The following is a 24351-nucleotide window of genomic DNA, read 5'->3' as shown; positions in this document are numbered from 1 at the left end:
AGGCCAGTTCGTTGGATGCTTTCAAGAGAGAGCTGGATAGAGCTCTTAAGGATAGCGGAGTGAGGGGGTATGGGGAGAAGGCAGGAACGGGGTACTGATTGAGAGTGATCAGCCATGATCGCATTGAATGGCGGTGCTGGCTCGAAGGGCTGAATGGCCTACTCCTGCACCTATTGTCTATTGTCTATTGATATACACGAGGGGATTGTAATCAGATGAGAGAGAAAGGTCAGGTGGGCAGAGGGAGCTTGGATTAGAAGTCAGGTGGGCAGAGGGAGCTTGGATTAGAAGTCAGGTGGGTAGAGGGAGCTTGGATTAGAAGTCAGGTGGGCAGAGGGAGCTTGGATTAGAAGTCAGGTGGGCAGAGGGAGCTTGGATTAGAAGTCAGGTGGGCAGAGGGAGCTTGGATTAGAAGTCAGGTGGGTAGAGGGAGCTTGGATTAGAAGTCAGGTGGGCAGAGGGAGCTTGGATTAGAAGTCAGGTGGGTAGAGGGAGCTTGGATTAGAAGTTTAAACAGTGTTTTGGAATAGTTTTTACCACAGGATGTTTGGAGCTGACCATGAGACAGTGCGCACATGACCTTGTGTTGCACCATGAGATAGTATTGATCACTCTCCTCACATGGAAAGGGTCCATGCACAGCAGCTAGGACTTTAACACTAAGTTCCAGAAGGAGTATGAAACTTAAATAAGGATAATCAGGAGGGTATGAGCGGACTCCCAGAGTAGGTTCAGGGATGGATCTATGGAGATGCAGGCTCTAAGAGGACCTTGCAGAATTCACAAGATACAAGCCATTGCAAAAGAAACATTCTAAGGGGAGGACCCACCATCCATTGTAATTTTAAAAGTTAATGACGTGCATTTTCAAAACGTTTTATGCCATAATTGTGCAAAGATGGATAACAAGAGTATACAAGTAGCAAAGAATGATGAAAAGATTAACAAGTAAACTTAAAAGTATGAAATAAAGCTAGCCAGAAATGCAAACATATTAAGAGTTTCAATGGATATTTTAAGCAGGAATGAGTTAATTAATTTTTGTTCTTGTAGAATGCGGGCTGATGTATTTTGCACAGGTTGTTCCTGGAGAAAGTGAGCTGCATTAAGCATGTATTTTGTGTAGGTTTTCATCACTGCGATACAGGCAATATCCTGGAACTTGCAGCTACTCTGGAATTAAAACAGAGGGCGGAACTGAGGGGAGTTACAATCATGGCAGTGGTTCTCAGGCAACTGGTACTGCACTGGGCTGACAAACTCTTGGCCCTGGCTGACTTCTTGTTCGTGTCTCAAAATGGTTACCAGAGAGATAGTTAAAGTGAATGATTTACATTTCCAACATTCCCTAGATTTGGGGAAGCTTTCATTAGAACGTGAAATGTCCAAAGCAATTTCACTATTCAAAATTAAAGAAACCAGAGAATCACAGACCAGTTGGTCTAATGTGAGCGAAATGTTAGAAAATATGATAAAAAATGTTATGGCAAGGCACTTACATATTAAGACACAAAGTGCTGGAGTAACTCAGCAGGTTATGCAGTATCTCTGGAATATATGGATAAGTGACGTTTTGGATTGGGACCCATCTACCTGAACTGCTGAGTTACTCCAGCACTTTGTGTCTTTTTTTAATGTACATCAGCATCTGCAGTTCTTTGCATCACCACTTACAGGCTGATATGTGTTGAAGTTACCACCTTACTATTGAATGCAAATCCTTTTTATTCCTGAAAGCAGAGTCACTAACATGACAAACTGCAGTCAGATTAAAGACCAGAATGATCTCAGCAAAACTGAAAAGAAAATGGTTGCATTTTGAAATACACCTAATCCTGGGGATGGATACTAATCTTCAAGTTTAAAAAAAAGACCAACTGTGTTACTCCTCACAGTTACAAAGATTTATATATCATTGGCATTTCTACACTGGCATCCTTACACTAGAGACAAACAATTACATCATCATATCTTCCCTCCACTCATAACAACACCACCAGGTCATTTTATGCTCTGCTTTACTAAGAAAACCAGAGCTTCGGAAAGGCACAGGAAGTAAATGCAGAGTTGAAAGATTTTAATTATGAGTACATACTGGAGAAACTAGGAGTCCTTCCAATAGCACAGAGAAGGCTAAGAAAATCTGATGCTAATATTCAAGAGGTGTTTCAACAACCTATTGTCACTTTTAATAACCAGACCCATGCATGTATCAAATTAAACCAATGAGAAGCTAGGTGTTTACTATGTGAAGATATTTGAAGAAGGGTCTCGACCCGAAATGTCACCCATTCCTTCTCTCCAGATATGCTGCCTGACCCGCTGAGTTTCTCCAGTATTTTATGTCTACCTTTGATTTAAAGCAGCATCTGGAGTTTTTTTCCCTACACATGTGAAGATATCTGGTCTTCTTCAGTCAGAGTGCCGAGTATAGAAGTTAGGATGTTATGTTACAGTCCTACAAGACTATGGTGACGCTGCATTTGGAGTGTTGTGTTCAGTTTTTATAACCCTGCTATAGGAAGGATGCCATTAAGCTGGAAACAGTGCAGAGAAAATTTATGAGGATGTTGCCAGGATTTGAGGACCTGAGCTACAGAGTTGGGCAGGCTAGGACTTTATTCCTTTTTTTAAAAAAAATTAAAATTAAATTTTTTTTTTTTTTAATTCCTTGGGAGTGTAGGAGGATGTGAGGTGATCTGATAGAGGTGTTTAATAAGATCATGAGGGGAATAGATTGGGTGAATGCATAGATTCCTTCACCCAGAGCAGGCGAAATCGAGAACTAGAGGACATAGGTTTAACGTGAGAGGGGGAAATTATAATAGGAGCCTGAGGGGCAGAAGATATATGGAACAAACTGCCAGAGGAGGTAGTTGAGGCAGGTACAATAATATTTTAAAAAACATTTGGACAGGTACATGGATAGGAAAGGTTTAGAGGGATATGGACCAAATGCGGACAGGTGATATAGAGTAGATTGGCTTTCTTGGTCGGCAAAGGCAAGTTGGGCCTGTTTTCATGCTGTATGACCCTAGGACTCTATATCACTTTAAGGTGTGGAATGCCCTCTGGAAAGAGTGGTGAAAAATGTGTAAAAACATTTATAACGGATAAGGTTAATGTTTGCAAAAAGGAAAATTATTCCCAGGAATTGGGCAAACAACAATGAATGGAGGTAAATGTTTTCACCTTCAGCAGACAGAGATGTGAAATTCATAAGTTCTTGGATCAGAATTAGGTCATTCTGCCCATCAAGTCTACTCCACCATTCAATCATGGCTGATCTCACTCTCAACCCCATTCTCCTGCCTTCTCCCCATTACCCGATACCCATACTAATCAAGAACCTGTCAATCTCTGCCTTAATATCCAATGACTTGGCCTCCACAGCCTTCTGTGGCAATGAATTCCACAGATTCACCATGCTGTGATATCTCCTTATCTTTCTAAAAGTACATCCATTTATTCTGAGGCTGTGTCCTCTGGTCCTAGACTCTCCCACTAAATGAGCGCATAATCGACTGTGTAAAACACCTGATTTTGAATGGAAGAGATTAATTTAATTACTTGTCTGATTGCAGGCTCCCAAATTAAGCACTGAATTGAACATCAAAGAGGACACCAAATGCGGACAGGTGATATAGAGTAGATTGGCTTTCTTGGTCGGCATAGGCAAGTTGGGCCTGTTTTCATGCTGTATGACCCTAGGACTCTATATCACTTTAAGATGTGGAATGCCCTCTGGAAAGAGTGGTGAAAAATGTGTAAAAACATTTATAACATTTAGAACTGAGATGAGGAAAAACTTTTTCAGTCAGAGTTGTGAATCTGTGGAATTCTCTGCCTCAGAAGGAAGTGGAGGCCAATTCTCTGAATGCATTCAAGAGAGAGCTAGATAGAGCTCTTAAGGATAGCGGAGTCAGGGGGTATGGGGAGAAGGCAGGAACGGGGTACTGATTGAGAATGATCAGCCATGATCACATTGAATGGCGGTGCTGGCTCGAAGGGCCGAATGGCCTCCTCCTGCACCTATTGTCTATTGTCTATAGCACAGCAGGGTTTTTGTGCCAGTTATTTATCAGTAACTGGTGGAGGTGGGGAAACGTAAATTGTGAGCAGAAGCACACTGCACTTAACTAACGCGTTGGCGTCAGAAGGGTTGCCTTAGAGCACCAGCTGCAAGGAGTCACTGGGCAGGTAGTCTGGTCACTTTACTTTACTTTAATGATTTTATTATTTTACTGATTTGTAAATATTTTAGTGTTTTAAGAAACGAGTAATTGTAATCTTTTTAATATATTTATTATTTTAATGATGTCTCAATATTGGAGGCATTTAGAAACTTGCAAGATTCAACAGACGACAACGTTTCACCACTCTGCACTTCTGCCAAGTTGGGTTGGTGCAGGGGGAGCCTCACCATTCATCAGCCAGGGGCCAGACACTGGGGGACCACTTGGTGTGAGGTCCAACAAGGCCAGCCCTCCACAATGACCCACGGACTGGACACTGTCCCTCTGCACTGACCCAGACTAGATACAGATCCCTCTGCACTGGCCCACAGACCCCTCTGCACTGACTCACAGACCCCTCTGCACTGACCCACAGACTAGACACAGATCCCTCTGCACTGACCCAGACTAGATACAGACCCCTCTGCACTGGCCCACAGACCCCTCTGCACTGACTCACAGACACCTCTGAACTGACCCACAGACTAGACACAGATCCCTCTGCACTGACCCAGACTAGATACAGATCCCTCTGCACTGGCCCACAGACCCCTCTGCACTGGCCCACAGACCCCTCTGCACTGGCCCACAGACCTCTCTGCACTGACCCACAGACGAGACACGGAACCCTCTGCACTGACATACGGACTGGACACTGAGATCACTCCACACTGAACTACAGACTAGACACAGATCCCTCTGCACTGACCCACAGACTGGACACAGATCACTCTGTATTGACCCACGGACTAGACACACATCCCTTTGCACTGAACCTCAGACTAGACATGGTTCCTCTGCATTGACCCACGGACTAGACACAGATCACTCTGCACTGACCCACAGACTGGACACTGAGATCACTCCGCACTGAACCATGGAGGTGCAGGTGGTTGCTGAGATCCAGGCCAATGCGCAGGACGGATTGTGGTCCGGTAGATCATCCCACTGACCCCTGCCAGGAAATCTGAGAAGCTGCACAAACTACTTCAGCAGGTGTCGTGGCTACAGTGGGATAGACAAATGCATCCCGAGAATGAATTACTAAGAGAGAGGCACAAGGAACTGCAGATGCTGGAATCTTGAGCAAAACACAAAATGCTGGAGGAACTCGGCGGGTCAGGCAGCGTCTGTAGAGGGAATGGACAGACGACGTTTTGGGTTGGGACCCTTCTTCAGACTGAATTATTAAGAACGGGCAAAGTAGAAAAATTGAACAGTTGACTGTCGAAAGTGACAAGAAGATCGGGCAGCTGAAGGAACATAAACAAAGATTGTGCTGCTGAAGTCACTTTATTCTGGAGCATTGTGTGATTGTGGACATTGGACACTGACACATCAACATGGGGACAGGACGGGTCAGTGTGATGCCAAGTTTATAAAGAGCACTAACTCCACGTCTACCTTATCAATGTCTTCATCCTCCTCATCCTCCTCCTCCTCCTCAGAGAAGTCCAGCATCTTCTTGGCAAGCAGCGGATGCCACTGGAGACACTTCCGTTTGGGTCGTTTCCCAGTTCCATCACCGTCTGCTGAGTGGTCTTTATTTCTGCTGCTGGCTTTCATGGTGCCGAGCTGCATCACACAAACAGAGAGAGCACATGATTATCAATGGGGACAAGGCGGCAGGCATGGGCACTGATCCTCAATCCAGGAGCAGCAGCCAGGGTGACACACCTCATTGTTGCACAGATTGCTGCGCCTGGATCAGGGCTGAGAGTGAGCAGGAGCTCCCTCTGCTGCTTCACTGCCAGCCGGCCGGCAACAGCAGAAGCCAGCAGCATTCTCAGCTCTGCCTCACCGCACACCTCTTAAAGGGGAAGCCTCTCCCCAGAGCACAGGCAGAATGGCTCCCGTGGAACCTCTGCTCCCTCGTTCTCACAGCTGCTTCTCATTTCAGACCGTGGGAATTTGTGAACTGATGTTTTTTTCTAGAATGCAAATAATTTAAAATGATTTACGAGCACTGGGGCCTAAACTACAGGGAGTGGTTGGGCAGGCTAGGACTTAGTCATGTTGTTATACAGCAGAAAACAGGCCCTTCGGCCCTAATTGCCCATGCCAGTCAAGGTGTCCCATCTACAGCAGTCCCACCTGCCCGCCTTTGGCCCACTTCCCTCGAAACCTTTCCGATCCATGTATCTGTCCAAATGTTTTTTAAATGACTTTATCCCTTGGAGTTCAGGAGGCTGTGATCTTATGGAGGTGTATAAAACCGTGAGGGGAATCGATAGGGTGAATGTAGAGTCTTTTACCCAGGGTAGGGAATCAAGAACCAGAGGACATAGGTTTAAGGTGAGAGGGAAAAGATTTAGTAGGAACCTAAGGAGCAACTTTTTTAGTCAGAGGGGGGTGGGTTTATGGAACGAGCTGCCAGAGGAGGTGGTTGAGGTGGGAAATATAACAGCATTTAAATGGCACTTGGACAGGTGCATGGATAAGAAAGGTTTAGAGGTCTATGGGCCAACCGTGCGCAGGTGGGACAGGCAGAGATGGGGCAACATGGACAAGTTGGTTCGAAGGGCCTGTTTCCATGCTGTGTGACTCAATGACTCTAAATTGAGGAGAAGGTTAATGAAATAGGGGGTCTCCCACATACTCTACCCTTCTGCCACTCTTGTCTCACATTATTACGAATCACATTTCAGTGCAGAGCCACTACCCCGAGTCTGGGTGAAGTGGCAGCTAGAGCAACTCTACTCACGGTGCTGATGGGATTAGCGGCCTCTTGGCCTTACTTAACCCAACTTTTATCTTTACACACAATCATATGCTAAACTTTCTTGAAATATTTAGGTTGCTCTGCCTTTATTGCAGACTCCACTATCTGTGAACGTTATGCCTTGAAATTCGGTCCAATCCAGAAGCTGCCCTGCGATGTGGCAGCAGTGGGAAAGCTCCCTGATCACATCCATCCTGTATCTGTACACTGTGGACAGCTTGACTGTAATCACGTATTCTGAAGAAGGGTCTCGACCCGAAGCGTCACCCATTCCTTCTCTCCAGAGATGCTGCCTGTCCCGCTGAGTTACTCCAGCGTTTTGTGTCTATGATATATTGTCTTTCTGCCGACTGGACACCCAAGTCGGATGCCAATGCACATTTAAATCCAAGTTCATCATGACCCTTTAACCTGCACTCAGATATTAACCAATGTTACAGCACGTCTAACTCGGAATATGTAAAGCACAGTCTGGACCTGAAATAGAATACTATTTTCATGTGAGATGATAAACAGTTACGGCAGCAGGAAAGTACCCCAAATGTCTACAAAAATAGATTTTTACTGGAATATTCTGACCAGAGAGAAGGATGCAATGGCAATGGTGGTATTGCATCAGTAGCATTAACTAAGCTGTTAGGCAGGTGCCAATAATATTATTGTTTAATCACAGCCAACTTTCACAATGAGGACCCTTGCCCAGGTGTAGTCTGTCCATAGAACAAGCCTGGCAAACTTCCACCCCAACCAGTCACCTGTGGTCACAAGCAAAGTAACAGCAGCAGTTAAACAAGTGCGATGACTTTCATTTCCAAAAACATGCTGATTCTCAGCTTGTTTTTTACCCGAGCCCAGGCATGTGGGAATGGCAGATGTCTAGAGATGGTTCCCTCCTGGATGATTACCTGGACACTGTGCACTTGTCTGTGTTACCAGTTTTCAGAGGCTCACTGTTTGGGATAATGCTTGCATCTGGCTCAGCGTCTACCTAGGCCCGGAGTTTCCTGGGACTCTTCAGCTTTGAGGCCAAGGCTACATTCCACCATTCCACAAAGCAACTCTGATAACCATGAAGCCAATGCAGTGCAAGTGTGTAAACCTCTCCTTCCCACTGTTTGCTACAGAGGGCAGGGCTGGTAGTGGCTCATAATCTCAGTTCAAGAACACTGCTTGAAGGAGTTCCTCAAGGCAGGTTTCCCAAAACTCTAAACGCAGGGCAGCAAGACAATCAGTCTAAAGAAATGCCTCGACCCGAAACATCACCAAGTCCTGGTCTCCAGAGATGCTGCCTGACCCGCGGAGTTACTCCAGCACTCTGTCTGTTTCTTTGCAGCTTTCTTTTAGCCACTTCATTAACTACCTCAGGAGGTTGAGCTACTGGTAAATCATTGCAGTGTTCAGCTCCATCCAGGTGTCTCTGCAGTGTGGTCCATGCCACTGCAGAAAGCCCTGGAGAACCTGCACACCACACAATGGTTCAGTTTAGTTTATTGTCACATGTCACGAGGTACGGCAAAAAGCTTCTTGTTGCGTGCTAACCAGTCATCAGAAAGACAATACATGATTACAATCGATCAATTTAGTGTATAGATACATGATAAGGGAATAACGTTTAGTGCAAGGTAAAGCCAGCAAAGTCTAGGGTAGTCCGAGAGACATCAGAGGTGAATCTGGAGGTGTGCATTTTCACACTTCTATACCTTTTGCCGAATGGAAGAGGGCAGAAGCGAGAGTAACCAGGGTATGACTCATCCTTGATTGTGCTGCTGGCCTTGCCCAGGAAGCGCGAGGTATAAATCGAGTCAATAGAAGGGAAGTTGGTTTGTGCGATGGCCTGGACTGTGTCCACAATTCGCTGAAATTTCTTACGGTCCTGGATGGAGCTGTTCCCAAACCAAGCTGTCATCCATCCCGATAAAATGCTTTCTACGGTGCATCTGTAGAAGTTGGTGAGAGTTGTAGGGGACGTGCCAAACTTCCTAAGCCTTCTAAGGAAGTAGAAGCGTTGTTGTGTCTTCTTGGTCGTGGCTTCAATACATGTGGTCCAGGAGAAGTTGGTGATATTGACTCCGAGGAATTTGACGTTATCAACCAATCTCCACTTCAGCACCATCAGTACAAACTAGGGTGTGTGCTCCGCTTTGCTTCCTGAAGTCGATTCACTATCTCCTTTGTCTTGCTGACTTTGAAAGAAAGGTTGTTGTCTCGACACCAGGACACGAGGTTCCCGATCTCCTTCCTGTGCTCCGTCTCATCATTATTTGATGTCCGGCCCACAATGTTGATGTCGTCTGCAAATTTGTACATTCAATTAGATTTGTACTTGGCTGCACAGTCGTGGGTAAACAAGGAGTAAAGAAGGGAGCTGAGAACACATCCTTGCAGAGCACCAGTGTTGAGGATCATCGTAGAGGATGATTTGTCCCCTATCCTCACTGATTGGGGTCTGTTGGTCAGGAAGTCGAGGATCCAGTTGCAGAGATGAGCGCTGACACCAAGTCCTGCGTGTTTGATGATGAGCTTGGATGGTATAATGGTGTTAAAGGCAGAGCTTTAGTCTATGAATAGGAGTCTATTCATGGCTAGGCAATGCCCTGCTGCAATAAGAGAGCCCAACCAGCTTTCTGGGATATCCAACAGTATCGTGTAGAAAGGAACTGCAGATGCTGGTTTAAACCGAAAACCAGACAATGCTGGAGTAACTCAGCGGGGACAGGCAGCATCTCTGGAGAGAAGGAATGGGTGACGTTTCGGGTTGACCCTTCTTCAGACAGAGAAATTGGAACGGTTGCAGTCAGACACCCTTCAGACTAGTCAGGGGAAAGGGGAACGAGAGATATAGGCAGTGATGTAGAGAGATATAGAACAAATGAATGAATGGTATGCAAAAAAAGTAACAATGGTAAAGGAAAGGCCATTATTTGCTCGGTGTGAACGGGAACCCAGTGGGGACTTGGGTGAGGGAGGGATGGAGAGACAGGGAATGCAGGAGTTAGATTGCAGTTAGATTACAGGGGTTACTTGAAGCACTCTAACGTCAAGTACGCCGACGCTGTGGGGGAGGACCACAGTCTAGGGTCCTTCCGCTGCTGGACATGGGGGCCAGGGTGTGGTGGAGACGCCCCTCCAAATAAGGGATTCTGTGTAAATTTCAAGTCAAGTCAAGTCAAGTTTATTTGTCACATGCACATTCACGATGTGCAGTGAAATGAAAGTGGCAATGCCTGCGGATTGTGCACAAAAAAGAATTAGTTACAGCATATAAATAAAAGTTAATACAGAGAAGAATTTGGAAATGAATATCTGCATTGAATGTGTAACCTCCGGAAATGTCGGATGGGGTTTTTGAAAAGAAGATGTTTTGTAAATATTTATTACTTGAATAAAGTATTTTTTGATATAAAAAAAAGTAACCCCTACACTCCCTCTCTCTCCATCCCTCCCCCACCCAAGTCAGGTTCTCATTCCAGGTTCCCGTTCCCGTTCCCACCAAGCAGACAATGGCCTGTTTCCTTTATCATCGTAACTTTTTGCATGTCTTTCATTCATTTGTTCTCTATCTCTCTACATCACCGTCTATACCTCTCATTCCCCTTTCCCCTGGCTCGTCTGAATGGCAAGGTGCAGTCAGACCGGGGCGTTTAATGCAACCATTCCGATTTCTCTGCAAGATGCAATGACATTGCTGCAAACCAAGTTCCCACATGGCAGAAGATGTCATCAACTGGGAAACCCATCCTGCGGCACCCAAACCCGTGATCGTGTGAACGGGCTGCACTTCAATCGGGCATCCATTACCTGAGGAGTAGCTGTACGCAATAATTGGCTGTGTTATAAACCGGCCACCCTGTGTGGCTCAGTGCCATGTGTGTTCAGGAGCACCAGCCTGCTCCAGCCTGCACCGCCAAACCCAGAGAACGCAAGCACTTCCAATTCAGGTGGATGGTCAACCTGCCTCCCTCCTTGCCAAGTGCGGTGGGTAAGAAACGTCAGTGCTGGTGTGTCCACGGTTTTATCAAAGGAATGTTTCCGTCATACTCCCCCTGATTTACTTTGAACATGAATTATGACTTGACATTAACAATCTCATTAAACTTTGAATAACAAAATAAACTGCTTCGAACCATCTGGATCTGGACATGTTCCTCATCCCCTTCACAGATGGTCCCTCAAGATCAAAGACGCCTTCTCTTCACCCTTCTGTTGCAGGTTCAGGAGTGATTCAGACCCACGTGGGAACTGCAGGCTCTTCCCGAGATGGGGCAGGAGATGCATCTTTGGGCAATCGGGTCGGTGGTTTGATCAGGTAGGTCACTCGTTCTGCTGTTTGTGCAGAGCTTCCTTGTACTTCCAATGCACAGACTCAAGGCTTTCAATAGACCCTGACCACTCCTCCTCCACTCCCAGCAGTCGTGGGCCAGGGATTCTCAAGTGTCAGTGGGAACGTGACATTTTTCCCCAAGGAAGGTTTGAGCAGATCTTCGAACCTTTTCTTCTTTCTGCCCGGTAATCTCGTCCCATTGCAGACCTCGGAACAGAGTGTCTGTTTGGGGTCGTACGAATGATGGGTCCTGTCCAACATGGGCAACTGGACACTGTTAGGGCCACAATGGCCGGTCACTTTAGCGGCATCGCTGCCCTCAGTCATCACAGTTCTGGAGTCAAGTTTTATGCAAGAAGCCGTTCCTTCTTCCTGACACGGGCGATGTGGGGGTACTCTGGATAAAGGAGACCCTCTTGATACATGTACAATTTAAATAAAATGTTTCTTGCAGATTTTTTATTTGTACAAAGCAGAATAGTGCTTTTATGAAAAGGAAAGTGAAGAGGAAAAGATGTTGCAGGAGGTAAGAGTAGTTGCAACTGATTAGGATGCAAAATTGAAAAGGTCCACCCTTTTAAATTAAACCAAAGTAGTTACAGACCTAGACTGTCTAATAGTGAAACAAATTGCAATACTGCTACTTCGTACATGATAGAACAGAAATGCTAGAAAGGCAAAAATGTAAAATTGCTTCAAAGTGTTGCTTGATCTGCAGTTAAAATGAAAGCTTCGCATTATGCAGCAATTAATGTGAAACCTCCAGGATAATCCCACGAAAGACCAGATGCTATTTGAGGTGAGTGCCTGATTTTAGTGCAGATTCTAAGGACATCCCCCAGCTTTTGATGCAGTAAGTTCAGGGATTCCCAGCGCCAGACCCAGCCCTGCACAGCACACCGTTCTCAGCTGGGGCAGCAGCACTGTGCAACACGTTTAGGAAACATTTAGGCAGATACATGGATACAATAGGTTAAGAGGGATATGGGTAGGAAGGAACTGCAGATGCTGGTTTACACCGTAGATAGACACAAAATGCTGGAGTAACTCAGTGGGACAGGCAGCATCTCTGGAGGAAAGGAATGGGAGACGTTTCGGGAAGAAATCCTTCTTCTGACTGAATAAATCTGAATGGTCTCACCCGAAACGTCACCCATTCCTTCTCTCCAGAAATACTGCTTATCCCGCTGAGTTGTTCCAGCATTTTGTGTCTGTCTTCAGAGGGATATGGGCCAAACGCAGGCAGGTGGAACTGGTGTACATGGGACATGTTGGTTAGCATGGGCAAGTTGGGCAGAAGGGCCCGTTTGCATGCTGTATGATTCTATGGGAGGCCTCAGTGTTCAGGATTTGCAGTGGGATGACAATGACTACAGATCCCTCTCCTGAGCACCACTATGTTGCAGACATTTACTGCACAGTCCACCCTGCCCATCACCCTTGCATTCTCAGAGCATAGCTCACGTATGGGCAGCTTTTCACCACACTCTCGTATAAACTATTCAAATTCCAGTTTCACTTTTAGTCAGGACTGCTCAGTCGCAAGCAATCATAACAGCCCTGTAAAGAACAAAGATTTGCAGATAGACACAAAAAGCCAGAGTAACTCAGCGGGACAGGCAGCATATCTGGAGAGAAGGAATGGGTGATGTTTCGGGTCGAGACCCTTCTTCAGACTGGTTAGGGATAAGATAAACGAGAGATATAGACGGTGATGTGGAGAGATAAAGAACAATGAATTAAAGAGATGTAAAAAAGTAACGCCGATAAAGGAAACAGGCTGTTTGTTGGGTGAGAATGAGAAGCTAGTGTGACTTGGGTGGGGGAGGGATAGAGAGAGAGGGAATGCCAGGGCTACCTGAAGTGAGAGAAATCAATATTCATACCACTGGGTTGTAATCTGCCCAAGCGAAATATAAGATGCTGTTCCTCCAATTTGCAGTTAGCCTCACTCTGACAATGGAGGAGACCGAGGACAGAAAGGTCTGTGTAAGAATGGGAAGGAGAATTAAAGTGTCCAGCAACCGGGAGATCAGATTGGTTCAGGCGGGCTGAGCGAAGGTGTTCCGTGAAACGATCGCCCAGTCTGCGTTTGGTCTCGCCGATGTATAAGAGTCCACATCTTGAACAACTGATACAGTAGATGAGGTTGGATGAGGTGCAAGTAAACCTCTGCCTAACCTGAAAGGACTGTCAGGGTCCCTAGGCAGAATCAAGGGAGGAGGTATCGCGACAGGTGTCTGCAGATGATGATTTATAAAAAAGGACACAAAGTGCCAGAGTAACTCAGCGGGTCGGGCAGCATCTCTGGAGAAAAAGGATGGGTGAATTTTCGGGTTGAGACTCTCCTTGGTTGAAATGTGGACCTCAGAGTTGAATTCCAGACATGAGCCGAGATTGATTGCCTTTGATACCAAGGCGGCACTTCATCGAGTAATGTCTAGGTGTCTCGGTAAAACTGAGGGCAATGAGTATCTAAAGTAAACGCCCTTTAAGGTAGTCACACTTTGCACAATGGCAGAGGAATATGGTTATCAGAAGCTACTCATCTCAGCCCCAACACACGACTGTGAGAGATCCTAAAGGCGATAGTCGTAGACAGACCCTTCAGCCCAATTCACCATGCTAACCATGTTGTCCATGTAAACGCGTCCCATGTGCCTGCGTTTGGCCCTTACTCCTCTAAACTGTTCCCACCCATATATCTGTCCATAGACACAAAAGCTGGAGTAACAGGCAGCATCAGACTCTGGAGAGAAGGAATGAGTGACGTTTTGAGTCGAGACCCTTCTTCAGACTAGTTACGGAAAAGGGAAACGACCAGGGCACCTCATTTCCCTTTTCCCTAACTTGTCTGAAGAAGGGTCTCGACCTGAAAGGTCACGCATTCCTCCTCTCCAGAGATTCTGCCTGTCCCAATGAGTTACTCCAGCTCTTTATGTCCATCTTCGGTTTAAACGGGCGTCTGCAGTTCCTTCCTACACATATAACTGTCCAAGCATCTTTGAAAAGTTGTTATTGTACCAGCCTCAGCTAGCCCAGTAACTTATTCCATTTATCCACCACCCTCTGAGTGAAAAGGTTGCCCCTCATGTTCTTCTTAAATCTTTCCCCTCTAACTTTGATTTCCCCCATTCTGGGAAAAAGTCTGTGCATTCACCCTCTCTATTCCTTTCATGATTGTAAACACCTCTATAAGATCATCCTTCAGCCGCCTGTGCTCCAAGATATAAACCCCTTAGCCTTCCCAACCTCTCCCAATAGCCCCTTCTGTAGAAGCACAGTGGTGCAGCGGTATAGATGCTGCCTTATAGCGTCAGAAACCAGAGTTCGATCCTGACCACAGGTGCCATCTGGGCTGAGCTTGTGACCTCGTAAGTTTTCTCATGGTGCTCCGGTTTCCTCCCACATTCCAAAGATGTGCAGGTTTGCAGGTTAATGGGCCTTGAAAAAAATGTAAATTGTTCCTAGTGGGTAGGATAGTGTTAGTGTACGGGGATCGTTGGTCGGCGCGGGCTTGGTGGGCCGAAGGGCCTGTTTCCACACTGTATCTATAAAGTCTCAGGCCCTCGAGACCCAGCAACACCCTTGTAAATCTTCTCTGCACTCTTCCACCTCAACTCCATTTTGACGTTCAATCCACAGATCCCTCTGTTTGTTTCAAGTAAAAAAATCCATTGATGTTGCGCTTATCTCCTCAAACAACTCGGCATCCACACCTCTCCGGGAGAGAGAATTTCAAAAAGTCGCCCTTCTCTAAAGAAAGCAACTCTTCCTTCAATGGCCTACTCCACACCACATACTTATGTGTTTTTGATCTTGATTTTCTAGGCAGGGAAAATAGCCTGTCCTGTCTAACTCTGGGAATCTAAAACAATGACAGACTGAACAATCCATAGGACAGGGGAAAATGATGATCTTACCAATAATTAGCTTGTCAATATATTTATGTTGTATTACTGAGCCGTTGAGTTGCAGATATTCTACCATCTGCACAAAAATATGCTTTTCCTCCCCTCAGAGACCCACAGATTGGAGGTGCAGGAAGGAACTGCAGACGCTGGCTTAAACCGTAGACACAAAATGCTGGAGTAACTCAGCGGGACAGGCGGCATCTCTGGAGAGAAGGAATGGGTGACGTTCCGAGTCTCAACTTGAAACGTCACCCATTCCTTCTCTCCAGAGATGCTGCCTGCCCCGCTGAGTTACTCCAGCATTTTGTGTCCATCTACAGAAAGCAGGTGGTCATCGTGGGCCCAGCAACCTGCTAAACACAACGGCAACCAAACTCCTACATGTCGCATTACACGCTTCAGGGAGACTCTGTATGTCTGAATTAATGATGCCTAATAGCTTCTGTGTCTTCCCTCAGAATAGTTGTTGACGGAGCTATTTAATAACACGTTAGTCATAGTCGTAAAACCATTAGACCCATTCTCTGATGTGACCTTGCGCTGTATTATACCACCATCTGGCCACAATGAGACCGGCCCACAGAGCAGCAGAGAAATGGACAGCTGGCTAATTCAGAGCCAGCCTCCGTCTGCTGCCCGACGGTCAGGGACAAGGGGAAATATTGCACCACCATGGTATCTAAAAACACGCAAGCATGGTTAAAGTAAGTGGATCAATCAAAAATTCAAAACATACGAAAAGGAGAATTAAATAATTTCAACATTAAAAAACATCCAAGTACAATCCAATATCACAAATTGGAAAAACAGCATCTCATATTTCGCATGGGCAGGTTACAACCCAACGGTATGAATATTGATTTCTCCAACTTCAAGTAGCCCCTGCATTCCCTCTCTCTCTCCATCCCTCCCCCACCCAAGTGGTATCAGCTTCAAAGTCGTCTTGTTGAGTCTCATTGTCTGTACACGTTCTCACCTAACAAACAGCTACCAATGGCTTGTTTCCTTTATCATCATTACCTTTCTGCATATCTTTCATGGAAACATATATAAACATAGAAAATAGGTGCAGGAGTAGGCCGTTCGGCCCTTCGAGCCAGCACGGCCATTCAATATGATCATGGCTGATTATCCAAAATTGGTACCCCGTTCTGGCTTTTTCCCCATATCCCTTGATATGGGGCCCTAAGAGCTAAATCTAACTCTCTTGAAAATATCCAGTGCATTGGCCTCCACTGCCTTCTGTGGCAGAGAATTCCACAGATTCACAACTCTCTGGGTGAAAAAGATTTTCCTCATCTCAGTCCTAAGCAGCCCACCCCTTATTCTTAAACTGTGGCCCCTGGTTCTGGACTCACCCAACATCGGGAATATTTCTTTCTGCATCTACCCTGTCCAATCCTCTAAGAATATTATGTTTCTATAAGATCCCCTCTCATCCTTCCAAATTCCCGCAAATACAAGCCCAGTCGACCCATTCTTTCATCATGGCTTGTATACACTGGAATTTAGAAGGATGAGAGGGGATCTTATCGAAATATATAAGATTATTAAGGAGTTGGACACGTTAGAGGCAGGAAGCATGTTCCCAATGTTGGGGGAGTCCAGAACCAGGGGCCACAGTTTAAGAATTAGGGGTAAGCCATTTAGAACGGAGATGAGGAAAAACTTTTTCAGTCAGAGAGTTGTAAATCTGTGGAACTCTCTGCCTCAGAAGGCAGTGGAGGCCAATTCTCTGAATGCATTCAAGAGAGAGCTAGATAGAGCTCTTAAGGATAGCAGAGTCAGGGGGTACGGGGAGAAGGCAGGAACAGGGTACTGATTGAGAATGATCAGCCATGATCACATTGAATGGTGCTGCTGGCTCAAAGGGCCGAATGGCCTACACCTATTGTCTATTGTCTATACGTCAGTCCCACCATCCCAGGAATTAACCTGATGAACCTATGCTGCACTCCCTCAATAGCAAGAATGTCCTTCCTCACATTAGGAGACTAAAATTGCACACAATACTCCATGTGCGGTCTCACCAGGACCCTATACAACTGCAGTAGGACCTCCTTGCTCCTAAACTCAAATCCTCTCGCAATGAAGGCCAGCATGTCATTAGCTTTCTTCACTGCCTGCTGCACCTGCATGCTTACTTTCAGTGACTGATGTACAAGCACACCCAGGTCTCATTACACCTCCCCTTCTCCTAATCTGACACCATTCAGATAATAATCTGCCTTCCTGTTCTTGCTACCAAAGTGGATAACCTCACATTTATCCACATTATACTGTATCTGCCATGCTTCTGCCCACTCACCCAACCTATCAAAGTCACCCTGCAGCCTCTTAGCATCCTCCTCGCAGCTCACACTGCCACCCAGCTTTGTGTCATCCGCAAACTTACAGATGTTACATTTAATTCCCTTGTCTAAATCGTTAATATATATTGTAAACAACTGGGGTCCCAGCACCGAGCCTTGCAGCACCCCACTAGTCACTGCCTGCCGTTCTGAAAAGGACCCGTTAATTCCTACCTTTGCTTCCTGTCTGCCAACCAGTTCTCTATCCATGTCAATACCCTACTCCCAATACCATGTGCTCTAATTTTGCACACTAAATTGTTTGTTCATTCATTTGTTCTCCATCTCTCTACATCACCATCTATATCTCTCGTTTCCCTTTCCCCTGACTCTCAGTCTAAAGAAGGGGCTCGATCCGAAACATCACCTATTCCTTTTCTCCAGAGATGCTGCCTGACCCACTGAGTTACTCCAGCTTTGTGTGTCCATCTTAGGTGCCTCTTCCTTCTGGCTGCGAATGTCAAGTGAAATGAATGGACCTCCTCTACCTAAAGCAGGTGTGGACGGATGCAGGTTCAATCAGAATAGTCACTGATGGAAGCACAAGTGAACAGCCACAAATCCCCACCCTGTCCCGGCAAGACATCATCAGAGTACAGACAGGAGGAGAGTGGGCAGAACGTCCTGATTTGCACTGGGCTCTCAAATCCAGTGACACTTGTGTGGAGAATTCTCTGGGTCGGAACCATTGTCACAATGTCCCAACAAGTTCCAACCCGGAGAGTCGAGAAATTTTTGGACCTTCAGAAGTCTGCAAGGTAGGCACCAACACACAAGAATTTCAACATGACTTTACTGTAAATTCTGTTATGTTGCGGGAAAGAAAACTGCAGATGCTGGTTTAAATCGAAGGTAGACACGAAATGCTGGAGTAACTCAGCGGGTCAGGCAGCATCTCTGGAGAGAAGGGATGGGTGACGTTTCGGGTCAAGACCCTTCTTCAGACTGATGTCACATCAGTCTCGACCCAAAACGTCACCAATCCCTTCTCTCCAGAGATGCTGCCTGACCCGCTGAGTTACTCCAGCATTTTGTGACTACCTTCTGTTTTGTTGCGGTAAGCTGGGTACTGTCAACAATCGCTGCAATGCAGCATTGGCGAAATCCAAAGCATTTAATGCACTATACTGAATGCATTTTAAAGGAAAGCAACCAGGCTGCATTTTGGCATGAAAGTACACTGTCATTTTTTGGTGTATTTATACAAAGCTAAAGAGAGTTATTGTGGCACTGTTTTTGTGGCATAAGCCAGGCACACAATGATTCTTTAGGTGTGTTTTGCACCTTAAAATAAATATTGAGGACAACGGAGCAATTTCAAAGGACAATTTGATCAGAGTACTTTAGAATTGACTGGAAATTGAACTTTACTGAAACCTCAGGAGTTGGATCATGCACTATATTTATCACCAAAATAAAGCATAAAGCATTGCTTCAATTTGATGCTAACAAGTTTTTATAGTTTAATAATCCAGAGGTTAAAGGGGTTAAGTGACCATTCAGCTGCACATTATGTCTGTTTAGTCACAGAAACCCGGTGGAAATGCACAGAAATATTCAAACACAGCATGAACTCCTTCAAATATTTATGAAATGTAACTACAGAATTCTTATTTAAACCTCACTGCTGTGAATTCATGAATAATGCACTGCAGGATAATATGCTGCACAATTACAGAAGTGGCAGATTAATTCTGGTGTATATGTACAGTATCTTCCCTCAATGAATCATTACACAAGCCTTGCCTGCTGGTCATGCAATGTCCACAATGCTGTAACCCCACTGCCCACACACCGACCCCACCGCTCACACTGACCGCACTGCCCACACACCGACCCCACTGCCCACGCACCGATCCCACCGCCCACTGACCGCACTGCCCACACACCGGCCCCACTGCCCACAAACTGCCCACACACCGACCCCACTGCCCACACACCGACCCCACTGCCCACACACCGACCCCACTGCCCACACACTGACCCCACACTGACCCCACTGCCCACACCGACCCCACTGCCCACACCGACCCCACTGCCCACACACAGACCCCACTGCCCACACACTGACCCCACTGCCCACACACTGACCCTGCACTGACCCCACACCGACCCCACTGCCCACACACTGACCCCACACACTGACCCCATTGCCAACACACCGACCCCACTGCCCACTCTGACCCCACTGCTCACACACCGACCCCACTGCCCACACACCGACCCCACTGCCCACACACGGACCCCACTCTGACCCCACACTGACCGCACTGTCCACACTCTGACCCCACTGCCCACACACTGACCCCACACACTGTCCCCACTGCCCACACACTGACCCCACACACTGACCCCACTGCCCACACACCGACCCCACTGCCCACACACTGACCCGACTGCCCACACACTGACCCCACTGCCCACTCTGACCCCACTGCCCACACACTGACCCCACTGCCCACACACTGCCACTGCCCACACACCGACCCCACTGCCCACACACCGACCCCACTGCCCACACACCGACCCCACTGCCCACACCGACCCCACTGCCCACACACTGACCCCACTGCCCACACACCGACCCCACTGCCCACACACCGACCCCACTGCCCACACACTGACCCCACTGCCCACACACTGACCCCACACTGACCCCACTGCCCACACACTGCCCACGCACTGACCCCACACACCGACCCCACTGCCCACACACTGACCCCACTGCCCACACACTGACCCCACTGCCCACACACTGACCCCGCACTGACCCCACACACCGACCCCACTGCCCACACACCGACCCCACTGCCCACACACCGACCCCACTGCCCACACACCGACCCCGCACTGACCACACACACGACCCCACTGCCCACACACTGACCCCACACCGACCCCACTGTCCACACACCGACCCCACTATCCACACACCGACCCCACTGCTCACACACCGACCCCACTGCCCACAGACCCCACACACTGACCCCACTGCCCACACACCGACCCCACACTGACCCCACTGCCCACACACTGACCCCACTGCCCACACACCGACCCCACTGCCCACACACTGACCCCGCACTGACCCCACTGCCAACACACCGACCACACTGCCCACTCTGACCCCACTGCTCACACACCGACCCCACTGCCCACACACCAACCCACACTGACCCCACTGCCCACACACGGACCCCACTCTGACCCCACACTGACCGCACTGTCCACACTCTGACCCCACTGCCCACACACTGACCCCACAGCCCACACACTGACCCCACACACTGACCCCACTGCCCACACACTGACCCCACTGCCCACACACTGACCCCACTGCCCACACTGACCCCACTGCCCACACACTGACCCCACTGCCCACTCTGACCCCACTGCCCACACATTGACCCCACTGCCCACACACCGACCCCACTGCCCACACACCGACCCCACTGCCCACACCGACCCCACTGCCCACACTGACCCCACACCGACCCCACTGCCCACACACCGACCCCACTGCCCACACACCGACCCCACTGCCCACACTGCCCACACACTGACCCCACTGCCCACACACTGACCCCACTGCCCACACACCGACCCCACTGCCCACACACCGACCCCACTGCCCACACACCGACCCCACTGCCCACACACTGACCCCACTGCCCACACTGACCCCACTGCCCACACTGACCCCACACACTGACCCCACTGCCCACACTGACCCCACTGCCCACACACTGACCCCGCACTGACCCCACACACCAACCCCACTGCCCACACACTGACCCCACTGCCCACACACCGACCCCACTGCCCACACACCGATCCCACTGCCCACACACCGACCCCACTGCCCACACACTGACCCCACTGCCCACACACTGACCCCACACCGACCCCACTGTCCACACACCGACCCCACTATCCACACACCGACCCCACTGCCCACAGACCCCACACACTGACCCCACTGCCCACACCGACCCCACTGCCCACACACTGACCCCACTGCCCACACACTGACCCCACTGCCCACACACTGACCCCACTGCCCACACACTGACCCCACTGCCCACACACCGACCCCACTGCCCACACACCGATCCCACTGCCCACACACCGACCCCACTGCCCACACACCGACCCCACTGCCCACACACTGACCCCACACACTGACCCCACTGCCCACACACTGACCCCACTGCCCACACTGACCCCACACACTGACCCCACTGCCCACACACCGACCCACTGCCCACACACTGACCCCACTGCCCACACACTGACCCCACTGCCCACACACTGACCCCGCACTGACCCCACACACCAACCCCACTGCCCACACACTGACTCCACTGCCCACACACTGACCCCGCACTGACCCCACACACCGACCCCACTGCCCACACACCGACCCCACTGCCCACACACCGACCCCACTGCCCACACACTGACCCCGCACTGACCCCACACACCGACCCCACTGCCGACACACTGACCCCACACCGACCCCACTGTCCACACACCGACCCCACTATCCACACACCGACCCCACTGCCCACACACCGACCCCACTGCCCACACACCGACCCCACTGCCCACACACCGACCCCACTGCCCACAGACCCCACTGCCCACACACCGACCCCACTGCCCACACACTGACCCCACTGTCCACACACTGACCCCACTGTCCACACACTGGCCCACTGCCCACACACCGACCCCACTGCCCACACACTGACCCCACTGCCCACACACTGACCCCACTGCCCACACATTGACCCCACTGCCCACACACTGACCCCACACACTGACCCCACTGCCCACACACTGACCCCACTGCCCACACACTGACCCCACTGCCCACACACTGACCCCACTGCCCACACACTGACCCCACTGCCCACACACCGACCCCACTGCCCACACACCGACCCCACTGCCCACACACTGACCCCACTGCCCACACACTGACCCACACACTGAGCCCACACTGCCCCTTGTTACTGTGTAGTGAGCTGATCTCACAGAGGAGTGACACACGTGCCTCTAACTGTTCCCGGGCCCAGACCATGGCAGACCCACACACCCCCTCTGTGACATTCACAACACATTTAGATTTGGGTAAAGAAAGACAATGAGCAAATTGGTATCCCCACTTCAGCCCAGCACAATACAAAACATTTCAGTTCATCAACCTGCTGGTACAGTACTTCATTAAGTAGAGGCTGAGATATGAATTGTCTGGCAACCCTCAGAAGTTCTTCAACATATGGAACCCAGTGCTGCAGCATATTAAGGACATGTAAAACTATCCCCTCAATGCCACACACTTTTGTACCTTCTTTGAATCCAGCAGTGAAAATATTGAAATATTTGACTTGTGAAAATTACCTTGACTCATGTTTTTGTGCTTTTGTCTTTTTTGTCACATTGTAGTTATGGTTTATTTATTTATTTATTTTTATTTATTTATTTGTTTGTTTTGGAGTTTTTTCATGATTATGTAGGGAAGGGGAGGGATGGGGTTTACTGTTGTTGTTGTTATAGGCATTGTAATTAATTAAACTAAAAATAAAAATATATTAATTTTAAAAAAGAAAGACAATGAGCAATTTGCTTTCCCCACTTCAGCCCAGCACAATACAAAACATTTCAGTTCATCAACCTGCTGGTACAGTACTTCATTAATATAACACCAGTTATTAGTGAATTTAACGATCTGGTATGTGCCAACGTGTGCCCTTCGGACTGAGATTTCATTTAACTACTTTAATTCTCAAATTTATAAGTTGCCAACAGGGTTCAAACATTTGAAGTTAATACTGGCATTCCAGATCAAGTCTTGTTTAGGTCAGCAGGGAATGAAGACGTTGGGAGGTCATGTTGCAGTTGTATAAGACGTTGGTGAGACCGCATTTAGAGTATTGTGTTCAGTTCTGGGCACCATGTTACAGGAAATATATTTTCAGGCTTGAAAGGGTTCAAAGATGATTTATGAGGATGTTGCCAGGATTAGAGGGTGTGAGCTATAGGGAGAGGTTGAGTAGGCTGGGACTCTTTTCCTTGGAGCACAAGAGGATGAGGGGTGATCTTATAGAGATGCATAAAATCATGAGAGGAATAAATCGGATAGATGCACAAAATCTCTTGCCCAGAGTAGGGGAATCGAGGACTAGAGAACATGGCTTCAAGGAGAAGGAGAAAAGATTTAATAGAATACGAGGGGTAACTTTTTCCCACAAAACGAGGTGGGTATATGAAACAAGCTGCCAGAGGAGGTAGTTAAAGCAGGGTCTATCCAGACCTCCCAACATTTGATTTTACAAATTCAGAATTTATGTCCAAAATTCAGAATTTTACATCAAAATTCATAATATGGCGCGTAATGCAACTTTTCAGCAAAAAAATGTATGCGCGCCAAATGTGCATACACGTTGCGCTACACTCATGTGTGAAAAACAACTATTATTTCCAACAGTCTGCAGTTCTTGGACTACGTACAATGTCAGGCCTATCAACAGCCTCCTCTATGGCGCACCCTCAAAAATCATCAGTAAACTTCAATATTCAAAACTCCGCTGCCCGTCTACTCACCCACACCCCGATCCGTGACCATATCACCCCCGTCCTTTACAAACTCCACTGGCTCCCCATCCCCCAGAGAATCCAGTACAAAATCCTCCTCATGACCTACAAAGCCCTCCATAACCTGGCCCCATCCTACCTGACCGACCTCCTCCACAGGCACATTCCCACCTGCACCCTCCGCTCTGCTGCTGCCAATCTCCTATCC

At 48.1% G+C, this 24351-nt stretch overlaps 1 protein-coding gene across 6 annotated transcripts in view; it reads right to left on the bottom strand.

The window, feature by feature from the left end:
* Window positions 1-24351, bottom strand: part of bbx (BBX high mobility group box domain containing) — a 155750-nt gene that overhangs the window by 46762 nt on the left and 84637 nt on the right. For all 6 annotated transcript variants that reach the window (XM_078409006.1, XM_078409007.1, XM_078409009.1 and 3 more), the window contains one exon: window positions 5640-5810. In XM_078409006.1, coding sequence (XP_078265132.1) covers window positions 5640-5801 — 162 coding nt within the window. In that variant the 5' untranslated portion in view covers window positions 5802-5810. The remainder of the gene's footprint in view (window positions 1-5639; window positions 5811-24351) is intronic.

Source organism: Rhinoraja longicauda, chromosome 12, assembly GCF_053455715.1.
Source record: "Rhinoraja longicauda isolate Sanriku21f chromosome 12, sRhiLon1.1, whole genome shotgun sequence".
NCBI lineage: Eukaryota > Metazoa > Chordata > Chondrichthyes > Rajiformes > Arhynchobatidae > Rhinoraja > Rhinoraja longicauda.
The sequence above is the reverse complement of the archived record's forward strand: the minus strand, read 5'-3'. Positions and strand labels throughout refer to the sequence as shown.